Source organism: Myodes glareolus, chromosome 1, assembly GCF_982192425.1.
Source record: "Myodes glareolus chromosome 1, mMyoGla1.1, whole genome shotgun sequence".
NCBI classification, from domain to species: Eukaryota; Metazoa; Chordata; class Mammalia; order Rodentia; family Cricetidae; genus Myodes; species Myodes glareolus.
The window spans coordinates 97,686,831-97,706,436 of record NC_142026.1 but is presented as its reverse complement, the minus strand read 5'-3'; the positions used below and the strand labels follow the sequence as shown (position 1 = coordinate 97,706,436).

Below are 19,606 nucleotides of genomic sequence, written 5' to 3'. Positions count from 1 at the left end.
TTAGGAAATGCTCAACATCCTTAGCCATCAGAGATTCAAATTAAAACAACTCTGAGATTCCATCTTATAACTGTAAGAATGGTCAAAATCAAAAACACTTATGACAGCTTATGCTGGAGAGGTTGTGGGGTAAGCAGAACACTCCTGCATTGCTGGTGGGAGTGCACACTGGTACAGCCCCTTTGGATAACAGTGCGGCGATCTCTCAGAAAATTTGGAAACAACCTTCCTCAAGACCCAGCAATACCACTTTTGGGTATATACCCAAAGGATATTCAATTGTACCAAAAGTACATGTGCTCAACTATGTTCATAACAGCATTGTTCGTCATATCCAGAACCTGGGAACAACCTCAATGTCCCTCAACTGAAAAATGAATAAGGAAAATGTGATACATTTTCACAATGGAGTACTACACAGCAGAAAAAAATAATAACATCTTGAAATTTACAGGCAAATGGATGGATTTAGAAAACATCATATTGAGTGAGGTAACCCAAACCCAGAAAGACAATTATCATATGTACTCACCCACAATTGTTTTTATTTCATTTTTTTATTATTAAAAAATTTTCGCCTTCTCCCTACCTCTCATTTCCCTCCCACTCCACCCACTCCCCTCCCCCTCCCTCTCCAGTCCAAAGAGCAGTCAGGGTTCCCTGCCCAGTGGGAAGTCCAAGGTCCTCCCCCCTCCATCCAGGTCCAGGAAGGTGTGCATTCGAACAGACTAGGCTCCCACAAAGCCAGTACATGCCGTAGGATCAAAACCCAGTGCCATTGTCCTTAGTTTCCCAGTCAGCCTTCATTGTCCGCCACATTCAGAGAGTCCGGTTTGATCCCATGCTTTTTTAGTCCCAGTCCAGCTGGCCTTGGTGAGCTCCCATTAGATCAGTCCCACCGTCTCAGTGGGTGGACGCACCCCTTGTGGTCCTGACTTCCTTACTCATGTTCTCCCTCCTTTGGCTCCTCATTTGGGCCTTGGGAGTTCAGTCCAGTGCTTCAGTGTGGGTCTCTGTCTCTATCTCCATCCATCACCAGATGACGGTTCTATGGTGATATGCAAGATATCCATCAGTGTGGCTATAAGATAGCGCCACTTCAGGCTCCACATTTGGTTTTTAAACATAAAGCAAAGAAAACCAGTCTACAAATCACAATCCCAGAGAACATAGACAACAATGAGGACTCTAAGAAAGACATACATGGATCTAATCTACATGGGAAGTAGAAAAAGCCAAAATCTCCAGAGTAAATTGGGGGTGTGGAGGAGGGTTGAAGGGGAGGGAAGAAGCCGGGTGGGGAGCAGAGAAAAATGTATAGCTCAATAAAATCAAGGAAAAAAAGAAAGATACATATAAATGCAGAGACACATATTTGCATACAGAGAAATTCCATAAAAAACAACACTGGAAACTATAAAATATACTCAAAAGCCCTAAAGAAGTAATTAAAGTAATGCCAGAAAAAGCATTATGAGACAAGGAACCTCCAATTTACCATTGAGTTTGTTTTAACCTTTTTACTTCTGGGCACAGTGTCTATACTTGAGGGTAGTTTGTATATATCCAGTGAGTCATAATGGGAGAAAACTAATATTTCCTTCGCAAGTGATTGTTGGAGAAAGCTTTTAGGATGGAGCTTGTATCCATTTCCTCTCTCACTGGAGCCCATGTGGCTTAGATCCATGTAGCGACTGTGCATACTGCCATAGTATCTGTGCGTTCACGTGTGTCAGCCCTGATGTGTTTAGGTGTCTTAGTTAGGGTATCTATTGCTGTGACAAAACACCATGACCAAAGCAGCTTGGGAAGGGAAGGGTTTATTTGGCTAACTCTTCCACAGCACCATTCATCATCAAAGGAAGTTGGGACAGAAACTCAAACAGCGCAGGAACCTGAAGGCAGGAGCTGATGCAGGGGCTGTGGAGGGTTGCTTGCTGGCTTTCTTTCCATAGTTTTCTGAGCTTACTTTCTTATAGAACACAGGTCCACAAGCCCAGGGATGGCCCCACTCGCCATGGGCTAGACTCTTCACCATCAATCTTTAATTAAGAAAATGTCCTACAGGCTTGCTATAGTTTGATCTAATGGAGACATTTTCTCAATTGAGGCTCCCTCCTCTCTGATGGCTCTGGCTTGTGTCAAGATGACATAACACTAACCAGGATAGAAGGCCTTGTTTCCTTGGTGTCCTCCATCTCCTCTGGCTCTTACAATCTTTCGGGCTCCTCTTCTTCAGGGTTTCCTGAGCACTTAGGGGATGGATTTAATGGAGACATTCCATTTAGGACTGAGCGTTCCAAGGTCTCTTATTCTCTGCCACTGTCCCACTGTGGGTCTCTGCATTTGTTCCCATCTGCTGCAGGAGGAAGCTCCTCTGATGATGGCCGAGCAAGACACTGATCTATGAGTGCAGCCTGCTTGGCTCAGATCTTAAGGAAAGTGAGTGACCTGCTGTAGAGTTTACAGTAGAGAGCCAGGGGAAGGTGGAGACCAGGACAACGGCAGGGGCAGAGCAGTGTTTTAGACGCTGAGTAGAGAATGGATCCGAAGGAGGCGAAGTGTTCAGGCGAAAGACAAAGTGAGCCAAATCAGAATCAAGGAGTGCAGCTTGAGGAAATGTGGGCAAACTTGGTGACATCTGTGGAGGTGAATATACCTTGCCTGGTTGTAGAATGAAGAAACAAACATGACTATCTATTTAAAGGCCCTGCGTGCTTGACTAGAAAGTCTGAAAAAGACTCCTTCCAAACATTTTCACGAATAAAAATATTTATTAAGTATTTATTTTTATAATTGCTGTTGGGATGTTACTGAAATAGAAGTTGCCTTTTCTGACCCCATGTAAATAGAACTTGAAATAAAAATGAGATTCCCAGCACAGGGTCTTTATTTATGGGCAGAGCTTTCTAACTGACACAGCTGTTTATCTTCCTGCCTAGGGGCAGAGGCTGGGAAAAGCTCAATGTCAGGGCCACAGCAAACAGCGTGCTCGCCCCCCACCCCCGCTTTGGGATCATTTACGCTGCGATGGGAGTTCTGTACCATGCTGGCAGTATCTTGGCATTAATGATGGCTTCCCACGCCGAGTCTGGGAATCAGTTCTGGGGTTGGAGCCAGTGAAAAACCTCAGCACTGCATGAAGCAGAGGCCCAGACTTGTAGTCCCAGGGCGCAGGAAGCTGAGGCAGCAGGACCATGAGTCTAGGGCCAACCAGGATGACATAATGAAACTCTGCAGCAAAAGAACAAACAAGTCCAAAGCAAAAACAAAATGGAGAGAGAGAGAGAGAGAGAGAGAGAGAGAGAGAGAGAGAGAGAGGAGAGAAACTGATCAAAGGTTCAGCTTTTGGTGGCTGAATGCTGCATTTGAATATAAAGTATGTGTGTTGGATTCTTTATTCGCAGGTAGGGAGAATGCTGATCTAGGGTTTAGGATTCCAGTAGAAGGGTTTGCTAAGACCCCTGACATACTCTGCGGTGTGTGTCTTCTCATTTCATCGGCAAGATAACGTTATCAATCTGACAATCTGTAATCCTTGCCATATGAGGAGCCCATGTCCAAGCATTTTAGTAACTTCCCCAAAGTAGAGAGATGGATTGTCTGCCTGTGTGCCTAAGCGCTTATGTCCCTGAATCCTAAAGAAGGGAATGCTATGCTTAAAGGTTGTTTGTCTCTACCCTCCTCTCAGGCTCAGTTAATCCTGTTGACTACGGGGATGGCCATTGTTGCCTTGGGCAGGTGTCTGCCTACAATCTCTTTGTACATGTTGTTCACTCTGTTCATGTTCTCTCCTGTATTTTGTCTGTCTGGCCTTTTCCCCTTGTGCTGCTAAGTCAAAGTATACATTCCCCAGGTCAGGTTCTATCACCATCTTCTACCTTACCGTTCATTCCTTTCCAAAAACCAAATGGATTAGAGGGGTCGGAGAGATGGCTCAGCAGTTACAAGCACCAGCTGCTCTTCCAAAGGACCTGGGTTTGGTTCCCAGCACCCACACAGTGGCTCACAACTGTCTCTAATTCTAGTTCTAGGGAATCGGTGCCTTCTTCGGGACTCCACCTGCACTAGGCACACACACACCCACACACACAGTCCACAGACATACATGCAAGCAAAACATGCATGCACATACAATATTTTTCAAAAATTATTAAAATTTTAAAAATTATGTGTGCACACATACCACAAAATATGTGTGAAGGTCAGAGGACAACTTGTGGGAATTGATTCTCTCTTCTCACCATGTGGGTCCTGAGGATCAAATCGGTTGCCAGGTTTGGATGGCAAGCATCTTTACCCACTGAGCCATGTTGGCTCATCATTAATTTTCTCCAAAGCACTATTTCTTTTTTTAATTAATTTATTTTTTATTGAAAATGTCCACCACCTTCCCTCCTCCCACTTCCCTCTCCTCTCCCCACTCCCCTCCCCCTTCTTCTCCAGTCCAAGGAGCAGTCAGGGTTCCCTATCCTATAGGAAGTCCAAGGTCCTCCCTGTTTCCCCCAGGTCCAGGAAGGTGAGCATCCAAACAGACAAGGCTCCCATAAAGCCCGTCCATGCAGTAGAATCAAAACCCAGCGCCATTGTCCTTGGCTTCTCTGTCAGCCTCCACTGTCAGCCACATTCAGAGAGTCTGGTTTGAATACATGCTCCATCAGTTCCAGTCCAACGGACCTTGGTGAGTTTTCATTAGATCAGTCCCGCCATCTCAGTGGGTGGAGGCACCCCTTGCAGTCCTGACTTCCTTACTCATGTTCTCCCTCTTTCTGCTCTTCATATCGACCTTGGGAGCTCAGTCCAGTGCTCCAATGTGGGTCTCTGTCTCTATCTCCATCTTTCGCCAGATGAAGGTTCTATGGTGATATGTAAGATATTCATCAGTGTGGCTATAGGATAAGGCCAGTTCAAGCACCCTCTCCTCTGCTGCCCAAGGAACAAGCTGGGACATCTCCTTGGACATCTGGGAACCCCTCCAGAGTCAAGTCTCTTACCAACATTAAAATGGCTCCCTTAATTAAGATATATACTTCCCTGCTCCATCATCCACCCCTCCTCCATCTCAACCATCCCATTCCCTCACGCTCTCCCCATCCTCCCTTTTCCCTTCTCTCTCTCCATCTCCCCTTATCCCCACTCCACCCCCACCCACGTACTCCCAACCCCTGTCCGGCAATCTTGTCCACTTCCAATATTCAGGAGGATAACTATATGTTATTCTTTGGGTTCGCCTTCTTATTTAGCTTCTCTAGAATTACGAATTATAGGCTCAATGTCCTTTATTAATGGCTAGAATCCACTTATGAGTGAGTACATACCATATTCATCTTTTTGGATCTGTGTTACCTCACTCAGGATAGTGTTTTCTATTTCTATCCATTTGCATGCAAAATTCAAAATGTCATTGTTTTTTACCGCTGAGTAGAACTCTAAAGTGTATATGTTCCACACCTTCTTTATCCATTCTTCTATTGAGGGGCACCTAGGTTGTTTCCAGGTTCTGGCTATTACAAATAGTGCTGCTATGAACATAGTTGAACAAATGCATAGCACTATTTCTATTGAAACTTTTTTGTTATTTTTAATCTTCCTCCACTAGAACATAAAGCCTTGTCTCCATTCCCACTGCGGTTACAGTTATTGATCAGTGCTTTGTATACAGTAGTTGATCAGAAATTGATTGTGGAATGAAATCTTACTTCTTCACAGGGGTCCTCCTTCATTGTCAAATCAAAGTTGGCTTCTTTTCCACAAGTTACATTTGGCTATCAGCATCTGTCATTTTCCTCGTCTTTGTTCTCCATTTGGGGGAGGGATCTGCGGGTGTGATTTGATCTATACTTTGGACTTAGCACTCCTTTATTTGCCAGTGAGAAGACTGGGAAGCCAGTGGGCTGTAGAGGGAGATTTGTAGGCTTGATGAGATTTTAAGCTCACCTTGATTATCCATAGAGCGGTACAGGAAGGTGCTGCAATTGGTTGTCGAGCTCACACTGCTGGGAAATCAAGGCATTTGTTAAAGAAGGCAGGCCGAACACCAGCTTGGGAGACAGGGGAGTGGCCAGAGTGGGGAATAACTCTAAAGAGAAAAATCGTGTGCTTTTATTTCTAGAGACTCACCTGTCAGGCCTTTAGTTCCTGCTGATGATTCAAATGTTTGTGCTTTATGTTGTCTCCTAAAGGCTGTTGAATGATAGATTTTTAATAGAAATTATGAAAAATCTTTGATCTGTTTATGGATCCCCAAGCCAAAGTCATTTACATATTGTGTGTCTTCCTCCTCTGTGATCCTCAACCTGAGGGTTACAACCCCTTTGGGGATCGAAGTCACAGGAGTCGCATATCAGATATCCTGCAGATCAGATATTTACATCAGGAAATATTCATAACAGCAGCAAAATTACAGCTATGAAGTGGCAACTCAATAACTTCATGGTTGGGAATCACCACAACACAAGAACTTGTTAAAGGGTCACTACATTAGGAAGGTTGAGAACCACAGTATTGGTGTGAATTTCAAACTCTATATAAGATTTCCTGCCCCCAATACTGTTGTAAATGGAGTGGCAGGCTGTGTTCCCAGCACCCAGCCGTCCAGCTAGTTTACATCCGAAATAATAATACGGAAACTGTATTCATTTAAACATTACCTGGCCCATTAGTTCTAACCTCTTATTGGTTAACTCTTACATATTCGTTTAACCCATCTCCATTAATGTGTATCGCCACTTGACTGTGGCTTACCCCATGAGTCTAACCAGCGTCCGTCTCCTAGAGGAGAGACATGGCATCTGCCTGACTCTGCTTTCTTTCTCCCAGCCTTCTGTTCAGTCTACTCCACCTATCTAAATTCTGTCCTATCCAAAGGCCAAGGCAGTTTCTTTATTTGGCCAATGAAAACAACACACAGAAAGAAGACCCTCCTATACCACAATACCTCCCTTAAGTACTCGGCTACTGCCTGGAATCCATTGTATGAATTATAGGAATTAAGTAGAAATTGTAGGAATTGAGCCTTAATACTTAACTGTCTTATTCTAAAGCCTTAACCAGTCCCCCACGTTTGAATTCCATCTATTAAACTCATTTTATTGTGGACCAAGCACGTGTCAGGAACTATTACAGATCCCAGCGCTGAAGACCCAAGAATGAGGAGGACACAATCCCTGCGGACACACTGTCGTGTAAGGCAGATTTATCCACCCATTTACAAAAATAAGGATTATTTAAATGTCGGAAAGTGTCACAAGCAAACTAGAACAGGGTAATAGTAGAGTGTTGATATGTTAAGGACAAAGAAGGACATCCCTCTGTGGATTCAGTACATGGCATGACCTGTGCGAGCACCCCAGGTGGATGACTCCAAGGGCCCTGAGCAGGAACGAGTTCAGGTGTCAGTGGAGAGTTAATGAGGAGAAAAGCAGACAAGTGTAGTTTCTGAGAAAGGCAGGACCCAGGTCTGGTGGGGCTCGAGAGTCGTGGCGAGGCATCTGAATTTTACTCTAATACTGAAAAGAGACACTGCGGGCTTTGTTCAGTGAAATGACAGGGTGTGATTTACAGTTTTTTAAAAATCACTCTGTAGAGAGTGGCAAGGACAGAGACGGGTGTGGAGAGTGTGTAGAAGGCAGAAGGATGGAGGGGAAGGCGGCGTGAGAGCAGACAGAAGCATCTGCGGTCGGGAGTCAGGAGCAGAACCAGTCATCTTCTGAAGGAGGGAATGTGGAGGCCGAGGCAAAGAACGTGTCCAGGGCGAATCTCAAGCATTTGGCCCAAGTCACCAGGTTTATCATGGTGCTAGGAAGTGAGACGGGGAGGACTGTAAGAAAGGCAGGGTTTAGAGGGTCCGTGAGCTATGTTTTGGATGTGTTTATATGAGAAGCTTGTTAGATGTTCAAGTCTGACACACTGAACAGGCAGAGGGATTTATGCTGGCGACTCCTGAGTGTGAGGCACCACCATGAAGCTGGAGTGTGAGTTAGCAGGAATGGGTGTGGACACAAAGGAGAAATGAACTGAGGACTGAGACATGAATTAGCTCTATCGTTTCGTCATGGAAGCAAAAGAAGAATCCACCATGGATATAAAAAGGGGTGCCATGGCAGGACAACAGGAGAAAGGTGTTCTCTAAGCTTCAGAAGAGTTGTTCAAACAAAGAGGGGTGTTCATCTGTGCCACAGGCTCCAGCGAGGCTAAGCAGAGAGACGGACAGAAATAAAACACAAGAGGCGTATTAGAGGAGATCAGCCTCTGCAGGCAGGCATGGAGCCCCTAGGATTACTGGGAGACACAGCACCAGGCAACACCTTTCTATCTGTCAGTAGAGCAAGTTGATATGTCTCTTGATTGACGACCCACTGTTTCTGTCAATTCTTCAAAGAGAAAAATTTGCCTGTTACCCCTTTCCTTTATCAGTGATGAACAGTAAATATGGTTAGCATAGATTTCTTATGTTGGTTGGTTTAATAGGACTAATTTTCTACTTGGACATAGTTAAGTATGTGCTGTTCCTACATTCAAAGCAACAACAGAACAAATCAAAACCTAAAATATGTCCTCAAAGGTTTTGTTAACATAACCAATTTTTTAAAGTTTCCGTGAGACATTTTGTGCTGTTGTGTACTTAAATGTCTTTGAAGACGGACACATTGGATTTGGGTTCTGGCCTCCTCACTGCCTGCATGTGTAACTTTGACCATTTTATGAAACTCACTGATGCTTCCACTAACTCTTCAATACAATGACTCTCACTGTAAGACTCTTCTTGTGCTTTGAGGATTAAATGATACAGTTTTTCTAATAGTCAAACCAATGCTGTGCACATAGACTAAAGGATGCTAACTCTAGCTACAACTGCACAATTCGCAATAATTTTGAAGATTCCATTAGCTGACACTGGTGACATGGCTCAGCCAGTAAAGTGCTTGCCGTTGAAGCCAGAAAACCCAGAGTTCAATACCAAGAGACCATATAAAGGTGGAAGGAGAGAACCGAGTCTACTGTGATGTCCTCTGAGTTCCACACACAGCCGGTGGCAAAAATGCCCCTCCCTAAGCATCATAAAAACACAACTGAAGCTTAGAAGTGTACTTAACCTGGGGAATCTCCTGGCCAAGGACAGTTCTGAGACCCTTCGCACTCTGCATTGGATCAGCACAGCCAAGGGAGTTTCCTTTCTGCAGGTTCTCCCAGAGAGAGTCGGCCCAGGACAAGACAGTATCATGTGTTTTCTCTGTCTTTCTTCAGGGTTTGGTTGGTTACTACCTTCTCCCTCAGTATCTCTTATCCTACAGTCTTAGAAGCATCCCCGGCCCACTTACTGGGAGGCTCTGCATCCAACTTGTAGATGTTGGTGTCTGCCTGAGGAATGCATGGTTCTGTTATCTGTAGAATGTTACCACTGGCGCTACAGATTCGGGTCCTGAAGACTAACCAGCTCCCCTGCTAGTTAAAAGCTCATGCTGTGAAAGACCCTGTAAGTTTCAGCTCATTCTTTAGGGTCTCTGGATTTTGCATCCTTTGTCTGTGCTTAGATTACAATAAGAAGTGAATTTAGATGGTGTTTAGAAATTAGGATTCATTTTTAAAAACCTTTTATAGATTCTTTGTGGGTTTCACATCTTGCATCCTGATTCCACTCATCCCCCTGCCCCCTTGCTTCTTCCCTCTGCCTTTGCAACCTCCGCCCCCAAACAAAATTTAAAGGTTAAAAAAAACCTCAACAACAAGCAAAAATCTCGAGGAACTGGTAGTGTGGGGCAGTGAGTCTACAATATACCCTTTAGTGCATACATCTTTACTTGTAAATGTATATTACTATGAGCCATTGGGCATGAGAACAGAACAGGCCCTGCCCCTCACCAAGTGCAGCAAAACAGTAGAACTGGCCTTGGTGGGGTAACACCTTACAGGCCCAAGGGTGTAACAGTAGGAGAACTGGCTGTGTTCTCTACTGTCTGCTGCACTGGGTGGCCTAGTAGCCAGGGCAGTACTGGAGAGCTCACCCAGGTGGTGGCAGTGAAGGAAAGCGGGCATGCTGACCTACCCAGCTGCCACCCAGACCCAGAGCCAGGACTGCAAGGTAGCACACCCCAACATCCACCTCATCTAGGAATTGCTGGCGTGTATGAGGGGTCCCAGACAAGACCTGCAGATCCAAAGGTGCAGGATCTCCATGACACAGGGCAACAAGAGGATATCCAGGAGGAGTCCCAGTGAGGGCCCAGCACCGATGGTGCTGCAGATGTTAGGATTATTAATCCAAGTGTCATCATTCTTCCCCCACGACTGTTAAATTCCCCACATTAAGTTGTCTGCTATCCTTGACAATTTTCCCTTTTAATTAAAAAGGAGCCTCATAGGCAAAATCTTGGGAACATAAAGCTGTTATGTGATCCACTCAACCATTTGTATGCATGTGTGACCTATTTAGCTTTTAAAATCCCATTTAATGCCAAAAACTACATTAGAAAATTCAAACAGAAGCTCACAGGGAGCCCCATAATGAGACTGGTTTGATTATGGGACTGATTAGGCCATTTCCTCTCTCTCTAGTAATTTCATTTAGAACAGTAGTCACTTGAAGAACAAGTAGATGTTTTTATTGCTTTTCTAGTTTGCCGGGAAACTGGCAAGCGGCCAACCATCTGTAAAACTGCAATTATTACTGTTACTTAAAATTTATTGAACCTCTTCAGGTGCCATGGGAGTAGTTTCTGCCTGCAGAGACATGATCCAGGGGGGCAAGAAAACACAGCCCACCCCTTTCACAAACTAGGTATTATCACCCCATGCTTCAGTCTGAAGCTTGAAGTCCTGGATTTAGTATTTGTGTGTGCTGTTTGGAAAATGTTAAGTGAAGGGTAGTTCGAGTCCACTTTTTTTCTTTTTTATCTCTAGGAATTGATCTTTTTCCCACATGGAACACGCGTTCATTTACACACATACTCATTCATCATTCCACACTTCTCGAAGTGTATGGGTGTGTCAGCCTCTGCTGTAATTTGCTTCTGAATAACGCTAGCAAAGCATCCTTCTTTAAGCTTACACTTGAGCAGCAGAACAGTCGTGATGATGTTGGTGATGTTGCCACCGAGATGCCACCACAGACTATAGATACCTGAATAGTTAGACGGGAGCCCAGGCTAGAGGTGCTGTCCAGGATCCAACTATAGAAAACCGGGTTTGTTTTCAGAATCAGTAGTAAGGGCTCTCTATAAAAGCAGTAAAATCTTTTCCCATTGTTTCGGATCCCTATTCACAGGAATGAAATGGTCATTGATCTCTTGAACTTCCAGCAGCCGTGCTTACTCACGGGAGACCTACGGAAGAGTGGGAGCACTAAAGAGAACTCAGAACAGCTGACCCCAGTGAGCAGGTGGGCATCTTTGTCCTCCTTTTCTGACTCAGTGCCGTCTAGTGTCAGGAAGGCATGGCTATATGCTGTGCTGCCAGCTTGCAGAGGTAGGGATGAACCAGCTTGTCTTAAAGACAGTGTGACTCTATTCCCAGATTGACTGACACAGACCAGATCTCCCCGTTATCTATGTACAGCAATCCACGTCTGCCTTTGTATTGAAAGGGTTAGTGGATTATATAACGAATCACGTGCTCAGCCTACTTAATACGTTTTTGTAGATCATACATCTGGAGGCGAGACTTTTAACTTGCACCATCAACTTGAGGTAGTGAGTTCAGGATGGTTGCTTTTCAGTACGTAAAGTAGTCTTTATCTTTCCTGTTGTGAAATGATCCTTTAGCTTGTGGGATTGCCCTAGCTCTATTGCTAATACTCAACGAACAAGCTCATTTTCATGCTTTTACGGACTTTTTTTCTTGCCCACACCAGCCTTTTGCCCATTAGGTGGATGGTGCTAATATTTATCGTAGCCTATTCCATGAGACCGGCTCCCTCTGACCGTAATTGGCCTTGCTCATCATTACGCTGTCGTGTTGGGAGGGGACTCGTCTGAGGAGTGACACTCAGTGTCGGTCTTCTTGAGTCTCAGTCCAGGCTACCTGGACGTGGCGGGGCTTTCTAGCTGCAATAGATTTTTTTTATATTTTTTATTATTATAAATTTATTAATACTAGGAATCAAAATTTCCCCTTCCTCCCCTCTACCCGCTTCCCTCCTGTTCCCCCACTCACCCTCCTCCCCTCCCCCTCCAGTCCTAAGAGAGGGCAGGGTACCCTGCCCTGTGGGAAGTCCAAGGCCCTTCCCCCTCCATCTAGGCCTAGGGAGGTGAGCATCCAAATAGACGAGGATCCCAAAAAGCCAGTACATGCCATAGAGACAAATCCCAGTGCCATTATCATTGGCTTCTCAGCTTGCCCCAGTTGTCAGCCACATTCAGAGGGTTCGGTCTGATCCCACGGTCATTTAGTCCCATTCCAGCTGGCTTTTGTGAGCTCCCATTAGTTCAGGCATACTGCCTCAGTGGTTGGATCATCCCTTTGGGTCCCTGACTTCCTTGGTCATATTCTCCCTCCTTCTGCTCTTCAACTGGACCTTGGGAGCTCAGTCCAGTACTCCCGTGTGGGACTCTGTCTCTATCTCCATCTGTTGCCAGATGAAGGTCCTTGCATATGGCTTCTGTCATTCGGGAATTTCAAGAGGGTTCAACTGGGAGGTTCCAGCTCAAAGAATCTCATTGGGTTGCAGCTGAACACGATGGTGTCTATACATTTGCTTTTCTCCTTTCAATATCTACATTAAGGGAGCCATTTTGGGGTTGGCAAGAGACTTGGCTCTAGAGGGGATCCCAGGTGTCCACGGAGATGTCCCCAGTTAGGTCCTTGGGCAGCAGAGGAGAGGGTGCCTGAATTGTCCTTGTCCCACTATCACATTGAGCTATAGCTCTCCTCTCCAAGACGGACGCATGTTAAGATCCTTCCTGGTAAGCCACCACCTTGTGGTGCTACACAGATTATTAGAAATGAGTTAGATCAATATGTAAGAGTTAGCCAATAAGAGGCTGAAACTAATGGGCCAAGCAGTGTTTAAAATGAATACAGTTTCTGTGTAATTATTTCGGGTAAAACTAGCCGGGTGGCGGGAATGCAGCTCACCGTTCCTTTTGCAACAGAGACCCTCATCAGAGCAACGGACAGAGCTCCCAAGGTCCAGTTGAAGAGTAGAAGGAGGGAGAAGACAAGCAAGGAAGTCAGGACCGCGAGGGGTTGGTCCACCAACTGAGGCAGTGTGTCTGTTCTAATGGGAGCTCACCAAATCCAGCTGGACTAGGACTGAACGAGCATGTGATCAAACCAGACTCTCTGAATGTGGCTGAAATGGGGGCTGACTGAGAAGTCACTGATAAAAGTACCAAAAAACTGTCTTTCCACTACAGAAGTTAAAGAAATTGAAAGGAGAAATGTAATAGATTTTTTTTTAAAAAAAAATCCTTCATAGATGGACCCTAGCAAACCCTCTGGTTGTAGAAACGAGAAAAAGGGAAGGATATAAAAAACAAAATGAAGAAGGAAGACATGTGATTGGTATGCACAATTAAGAAGGTATGATATAAATATAAAACCCTATTTGAAAGGAAAGAATCCTGTTGTTTCCTACCTCAGCCCAAAGCCTGAAGATCTTTAAATATTAATATTTGACTTCCTAGAAGCAGGAACTTGAGTGGATGTGTTGATTCTTTGCAATTCCAGGAATGAGAAATTTATCAGAGAAAAAGGCAACATTTTGTAATAGAATTGCTTATGTTTATGCTTCGCATTTATGGTTTTGAAGGTAGAGTCTAGTCAAATAAGATGGATAAATGGCGTCCATGTGCCAGGTGTTTTGCTGGGCACTGAGCAGATTAGCTGGATCTGTGTTAGACTTTTATATCACATTTTATAGCTCATTTTCTTGTGAGGCATAAAAACAATCTAATCAGTGACAGCTTGCCTGTGAATTTTAGTGTTACTTTGTTTGTTTATTTTGTTTTCCCTCTTATGAATGGCTATGGAATTCTAATGCTGCTGCCTTGTCTTGCTATTGCAAGAACACCTGAGTAGGTAGGAAATTAGGTTCTTTCTCTTACGAAAATGACAACTGATTGGGCATGGAACATAACACACACATTAATTGTCGACGGTGGTTTGGATCCAATCTTTTGAAACTGCTGGTCATTTGGACACAGGACTGGGATGAAGTTCAACTTCATTTCATTGTTGATCAAGGAGCTTACTAAATAAAATGAACTAGTTGTCAAAGAAAGCTCTGCAAGGAAAAGTATTTTTGAAAGTATTTTGAAGTATTTTTGAAGTGTGCTAACTGCCTGTTGCTAGTTTTCATTTTGTAAAGTGTTTTATAAAGCACTTGGTGTAGGGTTGTCCCTCTTTGCTGAAAAATCAGTTTATAAATACAGCCATCCTGGTTTATCTATTTTTGAAGGTCTAGTTGTGAACGTAAGTGCCAAGGGTGTACAAATAGGGCAAATGCATATAGTGTCTGCTCTGGACTCTTAATGACTGGAAGGCTGAAAGCAGTTAGCTAGGGGGAGGTGGGTGTTGGTTCTTTCTAAGTTCTGAGCAGGAATCGGGGCATTCTCTGCTTCATGACTGTCCTGGTCTGGAAGAATGCTTATGGTTAGGTCTGCTGCTGTGCCCAGGGCAGTGTACCCAGAACTTTCTTCTTCATAAGAAACCGTTTCTCAGGCGTAGCTTTCCATTATCCTGAATGAGTTTCCCATGTGGACTTGGAAGTTGTATTTCAACAGTCGTTTTTAGCATCCTAAGGCAAATTACAAATGTATCTAATTCGACTTCTTGAAACTACGGTTCAGAGACTACGGCATACCTAATTTGGAGCTATTTTCTCTCTGGTTTTTATTTTGACGTGTGCTGGGTTCTCTCTGTTCTTGCTATTTCCATCATCTCAAGGGAGCTGCTGTCATGGTTGTCATAGTGCAGACAAACACACGAGAGAGCCAGAAGCATGGTGCTTTCAGAAAGCATTTATTTTTATTTGAAAACATTGTACAGGTGTTACACTGCCACAGCCAGTCCATGGGGGAGCATGCAAATAGAAAATGTGGATTGCTTGTTCAGCTTCCTGGTGTAAAGTTCTTTTTCCGTTTTGTCTATATTTTGGTTCATATTTTCCCTTGTAGTGTCAGGATTAGTGTGCTTCATTATGTGGTGTGAAGATAGACTCCTACCCATGGGGTAAAATCTGTACTGAGAACTAGCTGGGGAGTACTAGATAGTTACAAATCAAAAATAAACCCCAAACAAACAATACTACAAGCTCGTCCAAAGGTTAATAGCACAAGTTAGCAATACCTAAACTAAACATTGAAACGTTTTGATGGGACACAGTGGTGCAAAGTTGTCCATTGCTTGGTCTACCTGGATACGTGTTTGAAGCTGTGGGGAGATCTGACCAAGGCAAGCTCTGTCCCCAGTCAAGTTTCCAGCGAGGAAGTGAAAACCACCGCTCATCTCGGGCAAGTCTGAAGAGAGCTGTTTTTTGCCCCTCATCAACAATCCTACAAAGGACTGTTCTCATTCATCGAGGAGAGGAGAGTGGTGGATTAGGACGTTGAATGTCTTCCTGGTTGTCTACTGAGGTTACAGAATCCCAGAAACTAAACGGCTACAGTTAATGTTACCCTATTCCCACTTCCCACCCCGCTCTCAAACCACCAAAGTTTTCATACTGAAAACATGGTTCTTTGAAACTTTTTGTCTTTTTTCCCTTAAGAATCAGTTCGGATCTTGGACAGCCAATGTTACCAGCTTTACAAATGGATTTAAAGCAACATGGGTGAAGTAACCCAGTGGCGTGAATGTCTGATCACAAGGACATCCAATGACAAAAAGGACACTGTGAGTTCATCCTGATAGTCACACTTGGTTTCCGTACACTGGAGTCAATTAAAACACCCTAAAAAATGGTCCAAACGGCCACCTTCAGCCATAAATTAATTGCAAACCTTTTCAAACTTTAAAAATGTTCCTAGCCCACTGAATGGACTTGGAAACAATTTCAGCCTCTTGTTTCTCATAAGACTTTACTGAGTGTCTACAAATTAGTGCCATAAAAATGAATCAAAAAGACAAAGACATTTAGCTTAAAATAAATACTAAAAATGCAACAAATCAAGTAAATTATGCAAAACAAAGGAATGTAAACACAAAAATAAAAGCACAGTCTTTAAAGGTCTTCAGATCTGAATGGACAAAATATTCAGAGAAAGGTATTTAATTGGTTTAAACGGTAGCAGAGAGAAGATGCTGGCAAAGTTGCAGGATGGGATATGTAACTTTAGCCCAAGCCTTTCTCCCGATGCCCATCCCATCCCAGTTTAAAAAAAACATTGTTTCCATGGGGAAATCTAATATGAAATGTACATATCAGAAAACAATTTTTCTTCCTTTCTCCAAGGTCAGGACTAAATAATACTTTAGGAGAAAAGTTATATGATTCAATGAAAATCATTTTTTTAAACTGAGTTACAGTTTTCAAGTGCATTGATTAGTTTGGATATGTGTTGTTCTTATGAGATTTGTCAAAGGGGACCATGATGACTCTTCACAGAAGTTGGGCAAAGAGGCCAGAGGCCTCCTGGCGGACAGCTTGGGAGCTTCTGCCTGCGATGTTCAGACCTTGTTCAGGCCCTACTTTGTAATCTATCTATTCTAACTTTATAAAACCCCCCACTAGGGTTTTATTATTTTTTGCTTGCTTGATTAAAATATGTTGACTTGAATTGTCTCAAATTTCATGAACATTTATAAAAGCCCATAACTCCATCAAGGATCCTTTTAAGTGGTATTGGAGTCAGCCAAGCTACAGGGTGCTTCCACACTGACACATGGAATCTATTCTGAATTATAGAGGTTGATGGTGGTTCTCAATTTCCTGTGGTGGGGTTGGGGGAGATATTCTTGAGACAACAGAGCTGATTAGACTAGCGATGTATCAAGCTTTATTGGGATGCTGTTGCATCATCTGTGTGTATGAATGCTTATCCATATACTCTGCTAAAGGGGTATCAAATGTGACCAAAATGCCAGATTTTTCAATGATAACATCTTTACCACTAGTAAAGGACCAAAACATGAACTATAAACAAAGATTGTTCCTTGCTCTAAGAGGTGGCATAAACAGTGATGCCCCACAATAAAGATGTCTGTCCATGTTGACATGCTCCCAGAAAGGTACTATGTAACAAAGAGGGCAGAGGCCATGGCTTTTCCAGTACTTTGGTTAATTTCCATGACATCATTAAGAAAAAAATTAAAACAGAAACCAATGTTTGAGGAGAGAGATACACGGAAGGCCAGAAGAAATTTTAAAACATACATTCCCTAAGCATTAGTGGTTTTATTTAGAGGGTTTCCTGTAAGTCACAAAAATGGGGGAAATCTTATCCTGTAGTCACAGGGCTTGAGTAGATGAAGCTCCTGGCCGAAAAGAAAGCCAATGGCCCAGAGTAATCAGAAAATGAAATATAAAAAGGCTAAAATGTTTGTTTTATATCTATTCCTAGAATAGAGAATTACATGGTCAGTTTCCCCTCCCCACAAGGGTCACGGCACAAAATCCTTATTGAGCAGGCAACAGGTGACAGAGGAAACCATGAGTCACAAAGTCACCAGGATGAGGGAACTTCGGAGGGGGTAGAGATTCTGTGGCATGCATCACTCGTATAGTCTGTGCAAAACACAACCAAAAGTATGATTCTTAAAAAGTGGCTTGCCATAGAAAAGTGGGATGTAGGCTGATTACGTGAGGGTCTGGCAAGAATTCCCGTCAGGAATACAAAACCTCCTTCTGAAAGTCGGTGTAATAACAGTAACAACAATAATAAAAATCATAGTAACCATAATACTTGCTCTTGAGTCAAAAAATTTCACAGTAATTAATGCAGGGGTGGGGGCTGGGTCGGGATACACACTATCAAAGCCTCTTTCTGAGTCAGGTGGATTGAAGACTGTGTCCCCATTGGTCATCAGCTGGTTTCCTTTTTACAAAAGGAAGATGAGCTACCTTGCAGTCCACCTGTGAAACTGCACCTACTAAATACCTTTCTCTATGTACAATACAGAGATGATGAGCAAACACGCGGCCTCTGTCTTGTCCTCGGTGGGCAGGGCAGACCTTACCCTAGGCCACACGTACATGGGGCTCTTCTTCTGTCTCCTGGCCCAGGCTGGTATAGGTGACTGAAGGCTCCACCTGAGCCGTGCTGGGCAAGTCCACAACAGGTCCTGAAGGGTTACGGAACTGCTTGTACACTCGGGGGTCCTGGGCTATGTACGTGGAGGTGGAGGAGTAGAGCACCAGCCCGATGAGGATGGTGAAGAAAGACAGGAGGTAAAGTCCTGAAAACTAAAACAGAACAGAAAGGTGACTGAGTAGCAAAACTTAGCCACTGACGGGTTAATGGCATCTGGGCTGGGAGAAGCAACCTCCTGCAGGAACCCGCAACTTGATGAGGTAGCTGGTCCTTTTGATGGAAAGCGAACATTTTCCTAAACTGGCTTTGTCTTATTGATTCCCTTTGTCTCATCCTAGGTGCTGTGGCTAATGAGAGGAACATTTAGCTAATTGTCCCTGAAATGCCCATCTGAGAACCTGAATTGCTTGGGAAGGGTAGTTAAGCACAAATTAGGACATATCAAATTCAAAGCAAAAATTCTCCAATATCACCCCGTAAAGACTCGGTTGTCTGTGGCCTCATTAAACCCAGAAGAGATATAGCTATTTCATTTCAGGACATAATGAAGCTACAAGCGAGGAAACCCTCACTGACAGCTGTGGCAGGGCATTCTGTTTCACCGTAATCCAAGGCAGACATGATTTGTCTCCCCTATACGACCTGTTATTGACTTCAGTAACTGTCACTGCAAAATTAGATTATCTTTGAACAGGGAGAAACAGTAAAACATGGCATTCCTGCCTTACTCATCAAAAAGCAAACCAAATAGGTCTATATGGACTGTGTTCTTCTTTCTCAACAATTTTCTTGATACTTTAGAGGGTTTTTCATTTTCATTTTGTTTGTTTTGTTGCTTTGGTGTGTGTGTGTGTGTGTGTGTGTGTGTGCATGCAAGTGTGTGTGCATGCATGAATGCATGTGTGTGTGTGTGTCTGTGTGTGTTGGAAGAGTGGTTGGTACAGGTTTATAATGTCAAGAATACTTTTGAAAAATTATGACCTTGGATCTTCTTGAGGAGCTTCCCTGGGAAGTTTATCAGAGGAGAATAAGGTCAAAGGGCGAGTGTTGCCAGGTTTCTTGTTTTGCTCTGTTACCCCCTTTCCCTTCTACTCTTTATTCAGTCACTCACTCACCCCTTCATGATTTCTTACAATAGTTCCTGTACCAGAAACATGCAGTTATGTCCCAGGGAAATAGAAATGGAAAAACAAAAGCCAAAACAGAAAAACAAACCCACAAAGCCTGGCTCTTTCCCAGCAAGAATGTCCTAGTCCCTGAAGAAACAGAAATACAGAGAACACAAAACAACACAATACAACTAGGAGATGTCGGACCTCACTTTAGTCCGTTGCCATTAACCCAGTCTTGGTCACTGTGGTGGTCTGAATGAGAATGGTCACCATAGGCTCATATATTTGAATAGCTGCTCCCCAATT

The 19,606-nt window shown here is 43.7% G+C and overlaps 1 protein-coding gene and 1 long non-coding RNA gene across 7 annotated transcripts in view; one reads left to right on the top strand and one right to left on the bottom strand.

The window, feature by feature from the left end:
• LOC125394461 (uncharacterized) overlaps positions 1-19,606 on the top strand; it is a 78,690-nt gene that overhangs the window by 15,736 nt on the left and 43,348 nt on the right. For 2 of the 6 annotated variants that reach the window (XR_015002094.2, XR_015002087.2), the window contains exon 3: positions 11,264-11,377. The exons of the other annotated variants lie outside the window; for them this stretch is intronic. This is a non-coding gene — a long non-coding RNA (uncharacterized LOC125394461). The remainder of the gene's footprint in view (positions 1-11,263; positions 11,378-19,606) is intronic. 6 annotated transcript variants of the gene reach the window in all.
• Slc35f1 (solute carrier family 35 member F1) overlaps positions 14,938-19,606 on the bottom strand; it is a 422,660-nt gene continuing 417,991 nt past the window's right edge. The window contains exon 8 of the mRNA XM_048425316.3: positions 14,938-18,340. Coding sequence (XP_048281273.1) covers positions 18,116-18,340 — 225 coding nt within the window. The 3' untranslated portion in view covers positions 14,938-18,115. The remainder of the gene's footprint in view (positions 18,341-19,606) is intronic.